Genomic DNA, 18,325 nt, shown 5'->3' on the forward strand with positions numbered 1-18,325 from the left:
GTGAAGCGCTGTAAAAAAAAAAAAAAAAAAAGCGAGTTAAATGTCACTTTAGCGCTAGAAAGTTGTAGACTGCTGTGCCACGTCTGCTGGTGCCGGGGAGCGAGCGGTGCGATGCGCTGGAGCTGCTGGGGACAGTACAGTATGAGGACAGACACAACGATGAGGCTGCTGCTTGTGGCCGCCGCTCTCTCCTGTGCGGGCGCCGCTCTCATCCCTGAGCCTGAGGTGCAGATCCAGGTCCTGGAAAAGCCCTTCCTGTGCAAGAGGCACAGCAAGAACGGGGACATGCTGCTGGTGCATTTTGACGGCTTCCTCCAAAGTAACGGCACGCGATTCCATTCCACGTGAGTAAACCGATCAGCAACGTAGAAAACGCATCTGGTGCATCAGGCCGCGTTCACACGTTGCAGCTCAAACTGCATGGCAATCAGTTTTGAGGTGGTTTTAAGTGCAGTTTATTAACTTTAACATGAATTCATACAACACATTGTATCCATCCGTGTACTATACGTTTATTTAACTGGTGACACGTTATTTCAATGCCCACAGCACATGAAAGTGAGGGCAGGTCCTATTCCTGCTGTTATTTGTGGCTTGAGCCTTCCCATGGAAGTCTGAGAACATTAATAATACAGATGCTAAGGCTACACACTGATGGTATTAGGAATGCAGAATGGCACCTTTTGTTTTCAGCCTGACAAGAACAAGTTGCCTATAAGTGGTCAGAATTTGCATCTGCCAACAAATCCAAGAAGATCCCGTTACATGCAGTACTTGTATTGTATTCAATGAGTTTTGTCAGACCTGCATTTCTTTTCATGAACTCGTGTATGAAAAAACAGCACACTCTACTTTTGCAAGTCACGCGCATGTAAAACGCCACATAATAGTCTATAGAAACGCATTGCAGTCGTGAGACACATGCAAGTTCAATGTGGTTTTCGCAAAAAGATAAACCACAGTCATCAGACTTTTTCATGCAGGTTTGCACATGAAGAACTCGTTGAAAAATCCAAAAATGCATCAAACGCAAATGACTCCTATCACAAACTGACCAAAAACGTAGGCAAAAACGTCTTTTTCATGTATTGCGCTATTACGTGAAATGCAGCGCAAGTGTGACGGTGCAGGAGTTTGGCCAAAATCATGGGCGAGTTGCTTCACTGAATGAGCTGTAAAATCTGATTCTGATTAGGACATTCTCTACTTCGTGGGCTACATTCAGACGTGGCGTTTACATTTGCCTAAAAGTTTTTTTTTTTTTTTTTTTTCTGCCTATATCCCAAAGGTCCCCTATTGCAGGCTCCGGCCTCCTGACATATCTAGTGACCGGCTGTGTAGTGTACAATTGCACAAACTTTCATCATGCCTCCGTCGACTGACCTCCCTGCTCACTTGGCATGGAGGTGGCGTAAAGGAGGAAATCACAATTACTGGCAGTTCCCTAGGCATTGCGATTTATCTATGGGCTTGTGCACCAGAAAACGGTCCTGATAAATGTCCCCATGGTTTTTTTTTTTTTTTTTCCCACCGGCCACATTTGTTCCCAGAAAATCCTGTTCTAAATTCTGTGTGTCATTAAAGGAAACAGTTTGTTTTGATGCATTATGAACCAAACCTACCTTGAGAATGCTGTAGCTACACTGATGCAGGATCATATCTTTGGTCATCCCTGAGCTGAGATGTTTTGCACGATTATAAAATTATAAGATCTGTCTCTCCTGTGCTTGGGCTCAGCACTATTTCTTAGTTATGCACTGCACCAGAGGATGATGTAATAGCTGTTCTCCCTTCTAGGAAGAATAATCAATTGCTGCACCATCCCCCAGCTGCTGTGTGAGTGATCCAGCTCAGTTTGATTAGTCCTGTCCTGTCTTGCCTTGTGTGTAATGTGGATCCAGATGTCCCAAGGTCCTGAATTTTATAATAGATTTTTCAGCAAAACCTCTCAGCTCAGGGATTAAACACGATGTGTTTCTGCATCAGTGTAGCTAAAGCATTTTCCAAGTGTGTTTGGTTTATAATGCATGAAATCAAATGGTAGACTTTTTTTAACATATGTACGATTGTGTTTTGTTTTTAAACACTTATTTTTTTTTTTTTTTTACATATGCAATATCTGGCATTTTCTTGCATGTCTTTCAGGCTGTAGCTTCCCATCTTTTGCTGTGACTTGCAGCATATAGGAGTGCAGATCATGGTAAAAACAAGCTGCTACTTGTCCGTGTAGAATGCACAAATGTCTACATCTCTGTTCAAAAATGGTTATTGTACTGTGTAACAAAATAAGATATCAGATTTGTGTCACTTACAGGTATGCGGATAACAATGGTCAGCCTGTATGGTTTACACTTGGTATTCGAGAAGCTATTAAAGGCTGGGACCGGGGCCTCAAGGATATGTGCGTTGGAGAGAAACGGAAGATTACTGTTCCTCCTGCTCTGGCATATGGGAAAGAGGGAAAAGGTATCCATAGCTGACCTTAATCTCTTGCCACAAACTGTCTATGCTAATCTGGCAACTTCAGGAGAATGTCCTCACGCTGCCACAGGAGGTTCATACGCGGCTTTAAAGTGGTAGCATAATGAGAATAAAGTAAATCTGTCTGTTCGATTTGGGACAGCAAACCAACTACATGTCTTTATAGACCTCTGGTTTAGTTTCTCAAAAACCTTATTTAAAAAAAAAAAAAAAAACCTTTTAAATCCTTGCTGAGTAGAATCCATAAGATATGTCGGATTCATCTCTGGTGCACCATAGTATGGGACATGCCTAGTGAAGGTGTAGTGTATGATGCTGGCTTCACTGAATAGGTTGCCAAGGCCCTGAATGCTCTGTATTGGGGTAGCTGATTTGCATATGGTACTGTGTGGATAAATTAAATGTATCCACCAATATTAGGCCTCTTGTTCACCTTTTTGATTATAGAGGCAATTGTGGGTAAGAGATGTTCTGCTCTGTGTAATAGCCTATGAATCTGTAGCACTTAGGGGCTCTGCTGACACAGCCAGAACATTTCTGGCTTATTAGCATAATTTCTAAAGTTTATTTTGGCAAGAAGGTGGTCATGGATAACAAATAGATGCAGACACTAAGGCTGTGGTAATCTTCTTATGAGTAATTGTTCCTTGTTTATACCTGAGTTTTGATGCCTTTATTTCTTTAAAATGTTAATCTTTTATACATTACTTTATGCAAATGATTGAATATTTGTGGATGGGACATTTACTGAGTTTATTTAGATGGTGTGTGTGTGTATATACTATAGTCACATCATGGATGTAGTTTGCATGTTGATTGCATTGTTGCTATGTAGATAATATTCTTTCTTTTAGCTGTAGTCAGAGCACAGTAACAGTCTGTAAAACACAAACATGTCAGGCCTTATTGACTACCTTTTATAGACTTCACTTACACTAACCTCTTCTGTTTGTTGTACTTGATCCAAAGTGTGTTCTGGTCTTGCATGAATTTCTTCTGTGGGAAGCACCTCTACATCCACACAGGACTAATGCATGTGGATCCCTTCCCTTTTCTCACTGCATTCACTCTGACTGGTAAGCACTGCATGAATTGCTGCTAAGTTTCTACTTAGAGAACCTGTCACCAGGGAACCCATTCCCAAACTGCACACAGTACCCTTTAGATGTCTTCATCATTTCTTCAAAAAGACTTTTATTGATTGATCTGTTCCAGTCATGAAGGCGGAGAGCCGCTGTATAGTCTGTATACCCCTCCTCCTCACTGATGCTACTAACCCAACTGAAGAGAATTCCTGAGGGTGGGTGAGCAAGAGACCGTGGGTCTGTGTTCAGGCTCTGATATATCATAAACCTCTTCCTCAGAAAGGTGGTGGCTATGAGCACACTCTGGCTGTGAAATCAACAGTGTCAGTATCAGTGAAGAGGACTGGGTAGCTTGACTGTATACTGCAGGTTCCCGCCTCCATGACTGGAACAAAGAAGTCAATAAGCCTTTTTTAGAAGAATAAGACCTATAAAGACATTGAACAGGTTCGGTCTGTTTGTGGGCAGGTTCCCTGGTGACAGGTTCTCTTTAAAGGGGTTGGTCCTTTAAACTAAACTTTACTGGGGTAAGTATAAGGCCCTAATAGGTCAACTGGTACAATACTTCCCCCTGTTAAAACTTGCCGGGAACCTTGGGTATTCCTGTGGTGTCCTATTGGCTTCCAGTTAATAAGGGGGCTGTGCAGCCATTACTGTATGCACCCCCTCCCTTCATGATCACCACTCTAATATCAGTGATGAAGGGGTGTGTGGATGTTCTTGGCCCACTTTGTCCAATGATTGTTATTCCAATGGAAGACAACCGGATGTCACTGGAAGTCCCTAACACTTGACATGATTAATTATAAATTGTGTGACCCTACTGGAGTCTTCTACTTGCCCTGTTTAATTTTTTACTGATGGTAGATGTGTCCTATTGAGAAGTTCCTGGCTACCGATGTTCCTCAGGACTTTTTATTATAATTCTACTTGCTGTGATTGTGGCAATATAGAGTTATAAAAATTATCCTAATTACTACATGATGGGCTACATCACATGAGTGCCTCATCTTTTATTAACTCGCCCCTTTTCGATACAAGTACCATGCAGGAGAAGAGTCTGAGGCGCTCTGGTGACATATCTGCAGTACCCCAGATTGATTAGCATAATTCTTATAGCTGTATATGGCCGCAGTGGTGGCGTATACTGTTTAGTCCTGAGGAACATCGGCCAAACTGATGGTAGATGTCCTTTAGTATACGTGGCAACCCCTTTAGGTGCACTTTCACCTGACTATGGGAGTTTTATAGGGGATCAGCACACACTCATTTTGCATGATAACTCTAATACACTAATATGCTTTGTGTATAATGTGATGTTTACATACAGCATGTAAAAGCCGTGTAGTAGGGTTTTTTATTCTCTCTTCTTCCCCCAGATTTAAGTAAAATTTTTTTTTTTTGGGGGGGGGGGGCCTGATAAAGCTGTGTAAATTGTCATATTTGTTATGGTTATATTTATTATATTACATTTTGGCTTCTTAATGCACATTTCATGGCATGCGTTTTGTAACGCCTACAGTTTCACTAGCGTGTCCCCCACTGATAATTTCTGAGGGGGGGGGAGGGGGTTGTGTTTTTATTTCTGTGTGTTTTGTGCCTGCTGTAGATGACCAGTTTTAGGTAGTAGATGAACCTTCCAGGAACTTTTACTAGAAGTAACTTCTAGGAAGTGTCCCAGATCACCCTATAACATCTTTGTTCTTGGTGTTATAATAAAAACTAAAACAAAACTCACACTTCTACTTGGAGAAGAGTCCAATGTGTTTCTGAGATATGTCTGGGAGCTGCGGAACAATGGTCCACGTCTGCACTGGTTTTCTGTGCAAACTGCTTGCACTGGTGTTTAAGAAGTGCCCGAGACACATTTGTGGGGCAGCTGCACTGAAAGGGGCATTTTGTGTAATTTTTTTCCCCCATTTTCCTTCAAATCTTGTGAGTAGATCCTCTTTTGATCCTTAAGCTTATCTACTTTTATTTTTAGGCAAAATTCCTCCAGAGAGCACTTTAATCTTTAATATTAGTCTTATGGAGATCCGAAATGGTCCAAGGTCCCATGAGTCATTCCAAGAAATGGATCTGAATGATGACTGGAAACTGTCAAAAGAAGAGGTAAAGTTAAAATGGGCTAATATGATCTCCTTTGCTCTTTTGTATAAAATCTTTCACCTTTGGCCAGAAGTGGTAAATGCATTTTTTTTAGGTCTGTGTATGATTCACATATGGGCTGTACTCGCTATTAAGAGGAATCTGACAACTCCCAGGTCACACACAAACGAAACCTATGGCCAGAATGTACAAAAATATGAAAATGAGTATTTTGGTGCACCTTGTGTGTGGCTACAGGGACACTTGTATGTGGCCAGAGATGATCACTTCCCTTTAAAATTATCATGATGGTATTCCATTTATTACATATGGGTTATATCTGATTGATTTAAATAAATAAATATATTTTCTTTCAAACATCCAGGTAAAGGCTTATTTGAAGGTGGAGTTTGAGAAGCATGGTAGTCAAGTGAATGAGAGTCATCATGAAGTCCTTGTGGAGAGCATATTTGAAAAAGAAGATGAAGACAGTGATGGTTATATTTCTGCCAGAGAATTTACATATACACATGACGAGCTTTGAAGTGCAACCATCATGATTGTTTTATTAAACTCCACCCAAAACTCCTGGCAAACAGTTGGAACCACACAAATGTTTACTAAGGATTTTTTTTTTCTTTTAAAATATTAGTGAGTTCTAGGAATTGTCATCTTGGCATGTGTATAGGGCAGGACAACTGCGATGGATAGATTTTAAATGTGGCTGAAAAATCTTGGATTTGTCAAATTTTCAGAAAGCAATTTTAACATTTTGGATTTTGAAGGACACTGATTCCAGTTCTAAATTTTCACCTATAAGACTGAATTCACTTCTCCGCACTGGCCTGGTACTGTTTGTTTGTTTTTATTTACAATAAAATTAGGCAAAATACAAGAATCTCTTGAGGACTCCAAGGATGGTGCTTTGTGTATCTCCTCTGTATACAGCATAGCCCACATTGGGCATTTGAGAAATAAAATGAAAAAAAAAAATTGTCCTGTTGACTTTTTATTTGGGGAGAGGGATTATGTCCAATTGTAATGTGGGAATGCTTGAGGTTTGTAATGTATGTCTTGTTCATGTGGATTGGTGTTGTGTACAGCATTTTTGATGCAGATTAATTTTTTTTTTCACCTGTGATTGTTTTCCAGGTAAAATTTGCATCAATACAAAGTTTTTTTTTTTTCACTTGTCCATAGACTTGTAATGTAAAAATTCAAAAAAAAATTTAAAGCTGTGGCAAAATAAAGTGCCATGATTATTAACATATTTCCACATTGCACATCAATTACTGCACTGGAAAAGAAATGCATAGTGTACATTACTTTTATCCAAATCATTCACCTTAATTGAAATCTACCATCATAATCAAGAATGATTAACCGGGGGCACTTTAAAAAATAGTGTTTGAAAGTGTCTTCAGGAATGTTAGCAGTTGCAAAAGTGGACAAGGAAAGTGAAATCCACCACGCTGACTGATGTGAGTGTAGCAGAGCCATGTGACGTCCAGCACATGGTGTAGCGCGGTAATGAGCAGTACACTGGGTGCGGCTCATCACTGGCTCCGGGTTGGTGCCTGCTGCTCTGTGGAGCGGAGGTTCTTGCTTCTCTGTGATATCAGCTGCTCAGTGTCTGACCTTGAAGGTGAATCAGTGGTTGGTGGGATGGATGCTGGAGGTAGTCACTGGGATATGTGACTGCTCTATGTATTGGATATACTGTGTGATGTCCTCCTCTGATCAGTGCATATCTCCTCCTATACAGACTCCATAGTACTTAGTACTCCATAGTAATAGTACTTTACATGTTGGTAAGGGGTTAAATCAAGCGACAAACAATTGAAGATGTGATGTGTAATACAGCACATTGTACCGTTACATACTATACAGTGAATGGTTATGATTTATTAAAACAATTAGTTACATAATGGATTGGAAATTGAGCAGTTTACAAAAACAAACACAATGATTATTATCATCATAACAGATTTTGAAATTCAAATTTTACTTTTTATTTTTTAACAAATATTCACTAGCTCGCAATACAAGCCTTTTTTTCAGTAAGTTGAATGCAACCTTTCACTACAGAATTAAACTATAATCCCCTAACAGTACATTCTAGAATACTGTAATTGTGGTTCCATGGCTCCTGTGTTCCTTCCGTCCATTGCAGTCATGGCCCAAAAAAAGACTTATTCACCCTAGTTTCTGTCATAGATCAAGTCAAGGAGGCGGGAGAGCTCTTGGGTCCAGTGAAGATCCCTCACTCCCTCACAGCAGCTGTGCCTGGTAAACCTGCCCTCTACATATGCCCCTTGGCACTGCCCTGTGGTCACGTCACAGCTATTAAGTTTGAAATCTCTGCGCATGCACGGTCCACCTGTAAGTGAGGTCCTAGCTCTTGCTCCTACCTGGCACCGCGCAACTCTGGCATGCAAGTCGCATGGCGCGTCAATAACAGGCGCACTGCACATGCATAGGGACTTCTAACTCCATACCAAGATAGGGGGGCAGCACCAAGGGATGTTTGGAAGGGCACGGGTTACCTGGGCACAGCAGCGGAGGGCTTGATTGGATCCAAGAGCTCATTCAGTTTCCTTGACTGGATCTATGAGAGAAACCTGGGTGACAAAGTCTTTTTTTTTTTTTTTTTGGGCCAAAGCTGCAATGTACAGAGTGAACACAGGAACCATGGAGACACAAATACAGTAATCTATATCTGAAGGTACTATTTGGGGTGTTTAGCGTGATTCTGTCGTGACAAGTTCCCTTTAAGGATACCATTCTACAGGATGAATAATATAGTGGAGATCTAGCCTTTCTCTCCATCTGCTTTTTGGCAGTAAAAAGTAAATTTTTTTTTTTTGTGTTGCAAGGCCGAATTTAAGAATTGCAACTCTTTAAAAAGTTGCAATGCTTCTCCAGCCTCTTTAGAGTCCTGTATTGTTCAGCACTGCACAATGATGGCTCCCATTTCTAACCTTACACCAGTGCGGACAGAGTGGATATCCTTTTCCTCTTTTTTTCCTCTGCTACTTACCTTGGATCTAGACCAAGCGCATTCCATCTTCTATCCAGCACGGAGCAACCTTCAACATGCATTTTTGTGAGCATAAGCATTTTTTCTTTTTACTTTTTCTGCATCGGCTCCCATGTATGTCTTTGTTAACATTGATATTGGTGGATTTCATTGGGTTTCTCTTTGTTATTTTTGTGGAATACTACGAAAACCCTGGTCACAAGAAGGCGGACCCATCAATTATTGTAACTATGCTTATTTTAGTAATTTTTTTCTGTGTTTGACATACTTTTGTTACTTATAATAGAAGTACAGTACATATACATGTGGCTGTTTCCAGATAGAGGTGTGTGCCTACATAGCCTCACTTTGTCAAATACGTGCTTATAGTGCAGAATGTAAGGGCCCATCCCTTCAAAAATTCAATTGTCAATTTATAAATAAAGTGGAAAAAGGGAACACAGAGTTCTAAGAAAAGATGCTCCGGAATTGTGAAGGGTACAAGTATGTCGTTCGGGAGGCGTTACATGTCATTGGGCCTGTTGGTGACTATTCTGGTCTGCTAAATGAAGGTTTCCTTAGTGTCATGGCTTATGTTATAAATGGAGGACATGCAGCTATGAGTGTGTGCAGCACAGCTAGAAGGCACCACATGGTACAACAAGCAGCATTTACATTCAGTAGGTACAGTGTGTGCTGCTGCAATACATAACTAACAGCATTGAATAGGATAACTTTACCCATTAAGCTATTCCTTATCTCAATTGAGCTGTATGTGCTGTGGCTTAATCTTGCTGCCAAAACAAAATGTTTTCCATATGACAGACTCTGGGTTTTTGCAAGGAGTCTGCCTTGTGATAAATCCCCACGTGTCTCTAATTAGCTTGATATGTTAAGATACAGCATATTATATCACATACAGTAATAGGAAATCCAGGTGATCGCACATAATGACATTTGCTACCATTATGATAATAATTAATACATAAATCTGATTACAGATACAAAATCTGCAGACCCGGAGTGATATTCCTAGGATACAAAACGTTCCAAATTGTATTGGTATATCCTTACTTATAGTAATTTAGAGGCATAGCCAAACGGTTATGTTGTAACCCAGGCAGTCCCTGGGTTAAGTACATGATAGGGTCTTTGGGTTTGTTCTTATGTTGAATTTGTATGTAAGTCTGAACAGTATATTTTATAATTGTAGCTCCAGACAAAATTTTTTGCTGTAATGAGGCCAAGCATTATCAATAAAGCTTCATTACAACACATTACAGCTGATCATTGCAGCCTGGGACTAAGGTAAAGCTGCCAGAGACCTTCACCAGAGGTCACAGAGGGCAGAGAGGTCTGTCTGTAACTAAGAGTTGTCTATAAGTCGGTTGCCCTTAAAGGATATCTACCACCAAGATGAATTATTGTAAACCAAGCACACTGACATACTGGTGTGTGCCTCCTCTGGCAAGTTCTGCTCTTCTTTTAGCTTCTTGTGCCCTTTTTTTATTATAAAAAAAGGCTTTTAAAATTATGCAAATTAGCCTGAGGGGCTCTGGGCTCCATAGATATTATTGGAGCCCCTCAGGCTCATTTGCATGATTTTAAAGCACCTTTAAAAAATAAAAATAAAAAACAAGGACATAAGAAGCTTTAAGAAGAGCGGATCCTGCAAGAGGGGACACACACCATAATGTCACTGGGCTTGGTTTTCAATCCTTGTTCCTGGTAATAGATGTCCTTTAAGCAGGGGGAAGCCTGTATATCTAACACATGAAGGTCTTTGAATAAATTGATATGCAAAGATGTTCTCCTGAATTTCTCAAGATACAGTAACACAACAATCATAAAAACAAATTATTAGTAAAAACCAAGGCACGCTAAAGCTCACATAACATTGTAGAATACATTACATTCGGTGTAGTGTATAGGCAGCATCACAGTTGTCGTAGTTGTCCCGTTCATCAGTACTGATAGTCCAATCTATCTAGTCTCTTGATTATGGCTTTGTAAAAAACTGTGATACGTATCTTTTACTCAGTGCTTTATGTACATTTCTATACAGACATGTTTGCGTAGATATAACTACAGTGATATACTGATCATATCACAGTAACGGATAATTCATATCACAGAAACGGATAGCTTCTTTTTGTGCTTAATTTGTAAGAAAGATCTTCTTATCTCATGGGAGGCCTCTGGGGTGGAGGACCTGAGGGTACTAACAGGATATAAAAGAGAATATTAGCAGAGGGTAATTGTTTACCTAAAAAGTGTGATTCTATTTCTAAAAGAAAACACAGTTTATATATCAAAATGCATTCAATATTACATAGTAAAAAGTACCATATTTCCCACCCAGCACCCTGGGGGAAGGGCATGTTCATGGAAAACCCCTTTAAAGCATATGGTCAATGCAGCAATGCAATGTCCCGTGGGAATGAAGGGAGAAGCTGACTTATACACAACCCACATAAGACGCTGTGTGAGCTGAAGAGTCTAAATACCGGCCATAAGACACAGATAATCACCAGAAGGTAATGGAGAACTCACAAATATAGCTATCGAGAAGAACATGTGCTCTTTTGTTAAAAAATTAGATAATAAATTAGGAATAAAAATTTGCTGTGGGTGTAACTTTATAGGAGATGTGCCACAAAAGCAAAATATTCCATATCCACAGATCACTGGGAGTTTAACTTTTGGGAGAGAGTCCCCAATAAATGTCCGTGCACCATTCACTTCCATGGGGCTGTGGGATTTTACTATCCAGCTGACATATATAAGGGATCATGTATGTGCTCCATTCATAGAACTTCAGTGAACATCAAAAATGAAACATACAGTAAGTGCCAAATTAATCAAGTTCTACCATCCATATCCCCATTTCCCACCCCCAACGCCCCCCATGACAACTAATGTGCCTTGTTGATGGTTGTATGTTTTGCTTATTTGGATTATATTTCCTCTAATAACTTAGTTATAGGAGAACTTTTTGATCACAGACATCCAGCAATATTTGACTTATACCCTGTGGATAGGTGGTTGAGTTACTTTTGATGGACAACCCTTTTAAACTCGGATGTCTGCACACACCATTTACAGAACCCTGTATTTATGAAGGGGCTAAATAGCATTGCTCATAATGTAATTGCCTGAGATTTTATTTTAAGTGTCCAGAAGTGCTAGCAGTGGGTGAAAGACCAACTCTGCCATTATACTCAACACCTTGCGGTTACAGATCAAAGCCAAAATAGCACAATAAATGACTTTCTACATCAGTGCAACATGTACATCTGATGATGTGATGAATCTGCAATTACATCTGCAGTTTCATCACTAGGAAACAAGATTTTAGGCGTACACTGTGTTCATAGGTATGAAAATAGCTAATTCTCTATTCACAGTAAAGAACATACCAGGAGGACACCTGCTGGGGTAGATCTTTTGAAATGGTACATATGCTTCTGGCGGTGGCAAGTCCTCCAATCCATGAAAGATGAATTTAGATTCAAAGTCATCTGTTAGAAAGATAAGCAGAGTCACATATTGTGTAAAACAAACTTCCACATTAAAGGGATTGTACAGAAAGATTTCTCGGCTACTCCTGTCCTGACAGTTGGGACCATATCCTAGTTAGTTTCTGTACTTCCTGTTGAAGTGATGTTCCTGCAACAATCATGTGACTGCTACCGCCAGTGACTGGCAGATGTCCATGTATCAGAAAGTACCCAGATCAGTAAGGGAACTTAGAAGCATTGAAACAAAAGTGACAGCAGATTGGTGGTGTTATTTATTTAGTTATTTATTTTTACACCATTCTGACCTATTTTACGAAAAACATTTTCTTCAATGGACAATCCCTTTAAGAATGTAAAAACTTTACCAGTTATCTAAATAGTGGACAAAGTTCATTTATGATTGTAACCAAAACTTATCTATGTTGCTGTGTCTGCACCGGGATGGTACAATTTTGGGTAAAGCAATGAATGAACCTTATTTGTGCTTAGAAGTGGAAGCTCCAATCACAACAGGCCTTGCCAAAGATAAATACCACCACAAGTAGATATGTCAATCAAAGCACTTTCTAACCAATGAAATAAGTTTATTGGTCTTGCCCGTGTTTTTTATTGACGTAAGGCCTCTTCCACACTAGCGTTGCGTTTCACGTCAGGGTGCAATGCGTGAAAAACTGACGTTTTTGGCTGCGTTTTTGTTCCATTTTTCCTTGGAGTAATTAGCGTTTTTGCGTTTTTCACGCGCGTGTTGTTAGCGTTTTTTTTGCGTTTTCGGCGCATTTTTCACGCGCGAGTCAATGGGAGACTCAAGCATTTTTCAAAGGGACCATGGTTTGGGATTAAAATGTGTTATTTAATTGAAAAATAATGTCTTCTGATAAGTTGCAAACATCTGCGATCTATTCTTCACTGTTCCCCGTGTATATTATCTCCCGACAAGTTAGCAGATATATAGCATGTGAAGAACAATATATATGTGTGTGAAGAACAAATTGCAGATGTTTAAATACATCTGCAATGTGTTCTTCACACATATATATTGTTCTTCACATGCTATTTTGGCCGCACCGTTCCGCGCGTATCTCCCGACAAGTAAGCAGATGTGCCGAACATCTGTAATCTATTCTGCACTGTGTTCTGCACTGTGTTTTTCTCTTAAATGATCCTGTGGTCACTGTTTTCACTGTGTTCACTGGTTTTATTCTATTCTTCACTGTTCTTCACTGTGTTTTTTTAATTAAATGATCGTTCGCGAGCAGGGGAAATACTGTTATTCTGGTCACCTAGCAACCCTTACGTTTCAAACGCATTGCACTCGCATTGCACTTGCAATGATTGCGAGTGCAATGCGTTCTTGATGCATCTCCATAGACTTGAATGGGGCATGAAAAACGCGCGTGACTCGCAAAAGTAGAGCATGCTGCGATTTTGACGCGCGTGAAAACGAACGCAAGCACGCGCGTGCAAAACAACGCTAATGAAGAAAGACCCATTGAATACAATGGGACAGAGTGCAATGCAAGTTCTGCGCGTCAAATGCACGCGCAGAACTCGCGCGTGAAAAACGCCAGTGTGGAAGGGGCTTAAGAAACAAGAGGATGGGACCAGCACAACAACAGTGTGTAGTTACAAGGTCAATGCATGCGCACACAGCTGAACCACACACACAAGAAAGATGCATGTCATATGACCAAGATAATAGATTCTTTATTAATATAAAAAAAACACAATACAGACAAAAAGTAATAAAACCATTTAAAAATGTGCACAAAGACACCAAAAAGATCTGATACAAGGAAACCAAACACTTGGCTGTTCCAGGCACAGAGGTCAGGGCTGTGTGCTCTCCAGCCTCCTTCCAGAGAGAGACAACACTCTCAGCTCTGCTGAGCGGTTTAAAAAAAGACTGATTGGGCTGCTCCCATCACCTGTGTCCAAGGTGCTGGACACCCAACCTCAGCACTAAGGCCTTGCATAATAGCAAAACCTAGGGGAAACATACCGCCCATCCACAGTTAACCCCTTCAGTGTCTCACATACCCTCCCCCTCTGTTTGACCCTGTGGGGGCGAACACTTTTGGCCATCAGGCAGTGGGTACGAGACAGAGCATCGGCATTCCCATGCAGCTTTCCTGCTCGATGTTCTACCGTGAACTTGAAATTTTGTAACATTAGGAACCACCTTGTGACCCTGGCGTTCCTCTCTTTGGCCTGACTCATCCAGGTGAGGGGAGAGTGATCGGTCACTAGTGTAAACTGTCGCCCTATCAAGTAGTATCTCAGGGATTCCAGAGCCCATTTTATCGCCAAGCACTCCCTCTCAACTATGCTATAGTTCTTCTCAGGGGGTGTGAGCTTGCGGCTCAGGAATGTCACGGGATGTTCCTCACCCTCCACTACTTGGGACAGGACAGCCCCTAAGCCCACGTCCGAAGCGTCAGTCTGCACAATAAAGGTCTTGGTGAAGTCAGGGGTGATCAGTACCGGTCCCTCGCACAAAACTGTCTTAAGTCGCTGAAACGCCCCCTCAGCCTCTTCACTCCACTTTACCATCACCGCCCTGCTACCCTTGGTCAGGTCAGTCAGGGGTGCCGCTATGGTAGCAAAATCGGGGATAAATCGGCGATAATAGCCCACTATGCCTAGGAAAGCCCTCACTTGCTTCTTGCTCATAGGTCGTGGCCACTGCTGGATCGCCTCCACTTTATTTACTTGGGGTTTGATGACACCTCGCCCAATACGGTACCCTAGGTAACGGGCCTCTTCCAGACCCAGTGCACATTTTTGGGGGTTCGCTGTCAACCCTGCTGCCCTCAGGGAGTCTACCACTGCTTGCACCTTGGCCAGGTGACTCTCCCAATCGTTACTATAAACTATGATGTCATCCAGATAGGCCGAGGCATATCTCCGGTGAGGTTTTAGCACGAGATCCATTAACCTCTGGAATGTGGCGGGAGCCCCATGTAGCCCAAAGGGGAGTACCACGTACTGAAAAAGCCCATCAGGAGTAACAAAAGCGGTCTTCTCTTTGGCCCTGTCAGTAAGGGGTACCTGCCAATACCCTTTCGTCAGGTCAAGGGTGTAGAAGAATCTAGCCTGTCCAAGTCGTTCTATCAACTCGTCAACCCTGGGCATGGGATAAGAATCAAATTTGGACACCTCGTTCAACTTCCTAAAGTCATTGCAGAACCGTAGGGAACCATCAGGTTTGGGAATCAACACAATAGGACTCGACCAGTCACTTTTAGACTCCTCGATAACCCCCAGGTCTAACATCTGCCTGACTTCTTCGGATATGGCAAGCCGGCGCGCTTCAGGGACCCGGTAGGGTTTTTGGTGTACCCTGATGTGGGGTTCGGTTATGATATCATGCTTGATGACTGAAGTACGTCCCGGTAACTTAGAGAACACATCCACATTTCGGAGCACAAACTCCTTCGCTTCCTGAATCTGGGCCCTGGAGAGGGACTCCGAGATCCGTACTTCAGGCACCTTGGCATCGGGTACACCTACCTCCGGTGTCCCCTTCTTGGGGACAGACGCTTTTTCTACTCCCACGGCCATCAAGGACTCTCTTTCCCTCCATGGCTTTAGGAGGTTCACGTGGTATATCTGTTCGGGTTTCCTCCTCCCCGGCTGAGATACCTTGTAGGTTACCTCCCCTACTTTCTCCATGACCTCATATGGTCCTTGCCATTTTGCCAAGAACTTGCTCTCAACGGTGGGCACCAGAACTAGCACTCTGTCGCCTGGGTTAAAGGTCCTGAGTCTGGCCGACCTATTGTAGACCCTAGACTGGGCCTCTTGTGCCCTTGTCATGTGCTCCTTTACAAGGGGCATTACCGCCGCTATGCGGTCTTGCATAAGGGAGACATGTTCTATCACACTACGGTGGGGGGTCCTCTCCTGTTCCCAGGTCTCCTTGGCTATATCCAAAAGCCCACGTGGGGAACGGCCATATAACAGCTCAAAGGGTGAGAAACCCGTGGAGGATTGGGGAACTTCACGTATGGCAAACATCAAATAGGGCAACAAACAATCCCAGTCCTTCCCATCCTTGCTGACCACCCTCTTTAGCATCCCCTTCAAGGTCTTGTTAAACCTCTCGACCAGGCCATCTGTCTGAGGATGATACACAGAGGTGCGGAGCTGTTTAACCTGCAGTAACTTACACATCTCCTTCATTACCCTAGACATGAATGGGGTACCCTGGTCTGTCAAGATTTCCTTGGGGAGGCCTGTGCGTGAGAATACCTGGAACAGCTCCCTAGCAATATTTTTGGAGGAGGTGTTCCTTAATGGAATCGCCTCGGGATACCGCGTAGCGTAGTCCAGGATAACCAGGATGTATTGGTGCCCCCTTGAGGATTTGACTATGGGGCCAACCAGATCCATTGCAATCCGTTCAAATGGCACCTCTATGATTGGTAGCGGGACCAAAGGACTCCTGAAGTGGGACACCGGGGCAGTAAGTTGACACTCGGGGCAGGAGCTACAATACCGGTTTACCTCCTCCCACACCCCGGGCCAGAAAAATCTCTGCAGGATCCTCTCCCGGGTCTTCTCAGCACCTAAGTGCCCTCCCAGCACATGTTTGTGTGCCAACTCTAGCACCAGCCTACGGTGAGATTGGGGTACTACAAGTTGCTCAACCTCCTCACCCCGTATCTGGTCGACCCTGTATAACAGCTCCCCAACAATCACCATTCGGGGGTATATTTTGTCAGCCCCTGGTATTTGGAGTACCCCATTTATCACCTTAACATTCTCCCGTGCTTTAAACAAGGTAGGGTCCTGTAGCTGTGCAGCCCCAAAATTCTCACGGGAAAACTCAAGGTCCGGCATGTCGGCCACCTCCTCGTGGCCCTCGACCTCACCAGCTAGGACCTCTAGGGGAGAGAATTCATCACATGGGGTCACCCCTACTGCTGGTGTGGGTACATCGGCCTCAAAGGGTTCAGGGGCCAAGGCCGGACATACCTGACGTCCATTATCTGCAACAGCACCTGAGGTGGGTCTTCGTCTCCAGAGGTCCCAAAACACTAGTAAGTCTCTGCCGATAATAGCCTCATGAAACAGGGTCCCCACCACCCCCACTTCATGGGTAATAGTACCACAAGGTGTATGTAGGTTGATGACAGCAGTGGGATATTCGCGAGTGTCCCCATGTATACACAACACTCCCACTTTACGCCCACTGTACAGTCCAGGATCAACCAAAGTTCCCCGCACCAGGGTAACCAGACTCCCTGAGTCTAGCAAGGCTTCCACCGTGTGACCACCGATTGTGACCATACACACTTGGGGTTCTGCATCCGTGACTGACTCGGCAGCCAGAATCGGCCGGGCAAACAGTGACATTCGCCAGGTCTGGTTGCAGTCCATTGGCTCCACTGACAGGGGACAGTTGGCAGCAATATGGCCCATTTCATGGCATGGCCAGCACTGGATACGGCTATGACCTCTGTCACGAGCCTCACTGGGTTTCTGTGTATCCAAGCCCCCCAGTGTACCCCCTCCCAACCTGACCTGTTTCCCTTTTCCTGCAGTAGCAGTCCTACCAGATGGTTTAATGGCCTTGTCACTGGCACTGCTTCGTGTGGGAGGGATAAGTAGAAGATCCTCCGTAGCCCGATATCTCTCTACTAGGGACACGAGTTCCTCAGCATTTGTGGGACCGGCCTGTCCAACCCACCGCTGGAGCCGAGAGGGCAGAGAACGGGTGAACTTGTCAAGAACCACTCTCTCGACCATCTGTGCTGGGGTGCAGTCATCGGGTTGTAGCCACTTCCGGACAAGATGGATCAGGTCATGCATTTGGGAGCGCGGGGGTAGTTTTTCAGAGTATGCCCACTGGTGGACCCGGCTGGAACGAACTTGAACGGTGACCCCAAGACGAGCCAGAATCTCCGCCTTTAGCTGGGGGTACTCACGGGCCTCCGTTTCACTCAGGTCGTAGTAGGCCTTCTGCGATTCGCCTGTCAGGAACGGCGCCAGGACATCTGCCCACTGCTCAGCTGGTAACTCCTCTCGCTCAGCTACTCGCTCGAACACAGTGAGATAAGCCTCCACGTCGTCGGTCGCCGTCATCTTTTGTAAAGCCTTCTGCACTGCAGCCCGTGCGGAATGCTGGA

General features: G+C 43.2%; 2 protein-coding genes across 3 annotated transcripts in view; one reads left to right on the top strand and one right to left on the bottom strand.

The window, feature by feature from the left end:
* Nucleotides 1–11: 11 nt before the first annotated feature.
* On the top strand, nt 12–6,725 carry FKBP14 (FKBP prolyl isomerase 14). Its single transcript, XM_072153699.1, has 4 exons — nt 12–344; nt 2,315–2,466; nt 5,551–5,678; nt 6,040–6,725. Exons 1-4 carry the CDS (start codon nt 112–114, stop codon nt 6,196–6,198), a joined length of 672 nt encoding a protein of 223 aa, XP_072009800.1. The 5' UTR covers nt 12–111; the 3' UTR covers nt 6,199–6,725.
* A 768-nt stretch (nt 6,726–7,493) lies between these two features.
* WIPF3 (WAS/WASL interacting protein family member 3) overlaps nt 7,494–18,325 on the bottom strand; it is a 42,541-nt gene continuing 31,709 nt past the window's right edge. For both annotated transcript variants that reach the window (XM_072153698.1, XM_072153697.1), the window contains exons 7-8: nt 12,093–12,194; nt 7,494–10,894 (exon numbers count right to left, since the gene is read on the bottom strand). In XM_072153698.1, coding sequence (XP_072009799.1) covers nt 10,854–10,894; nt 12,093–12,194 — 143 coding nt within the window. In that variant the 3' untranslated portion in view covers nt 7,494–10,853. The remainder of the gene's footprint in view (nt 10,895–12,092; nt 12,195–18,325) is intronic.

This window comes from Engystomops pustulosus, chromosome 5 (assembly GCF_040894005.1).
Source record: "Engystomops pustulosus chromosome 5, aEngPut4.maternal, whole genome shotgun sequence".
NCBI classification, from domain to species: Eukaryota; Metazoa; Chordata; class Amphibia; order Anura; family Leptodactylidae; genus Engystomops; species Engystomops pustulosus.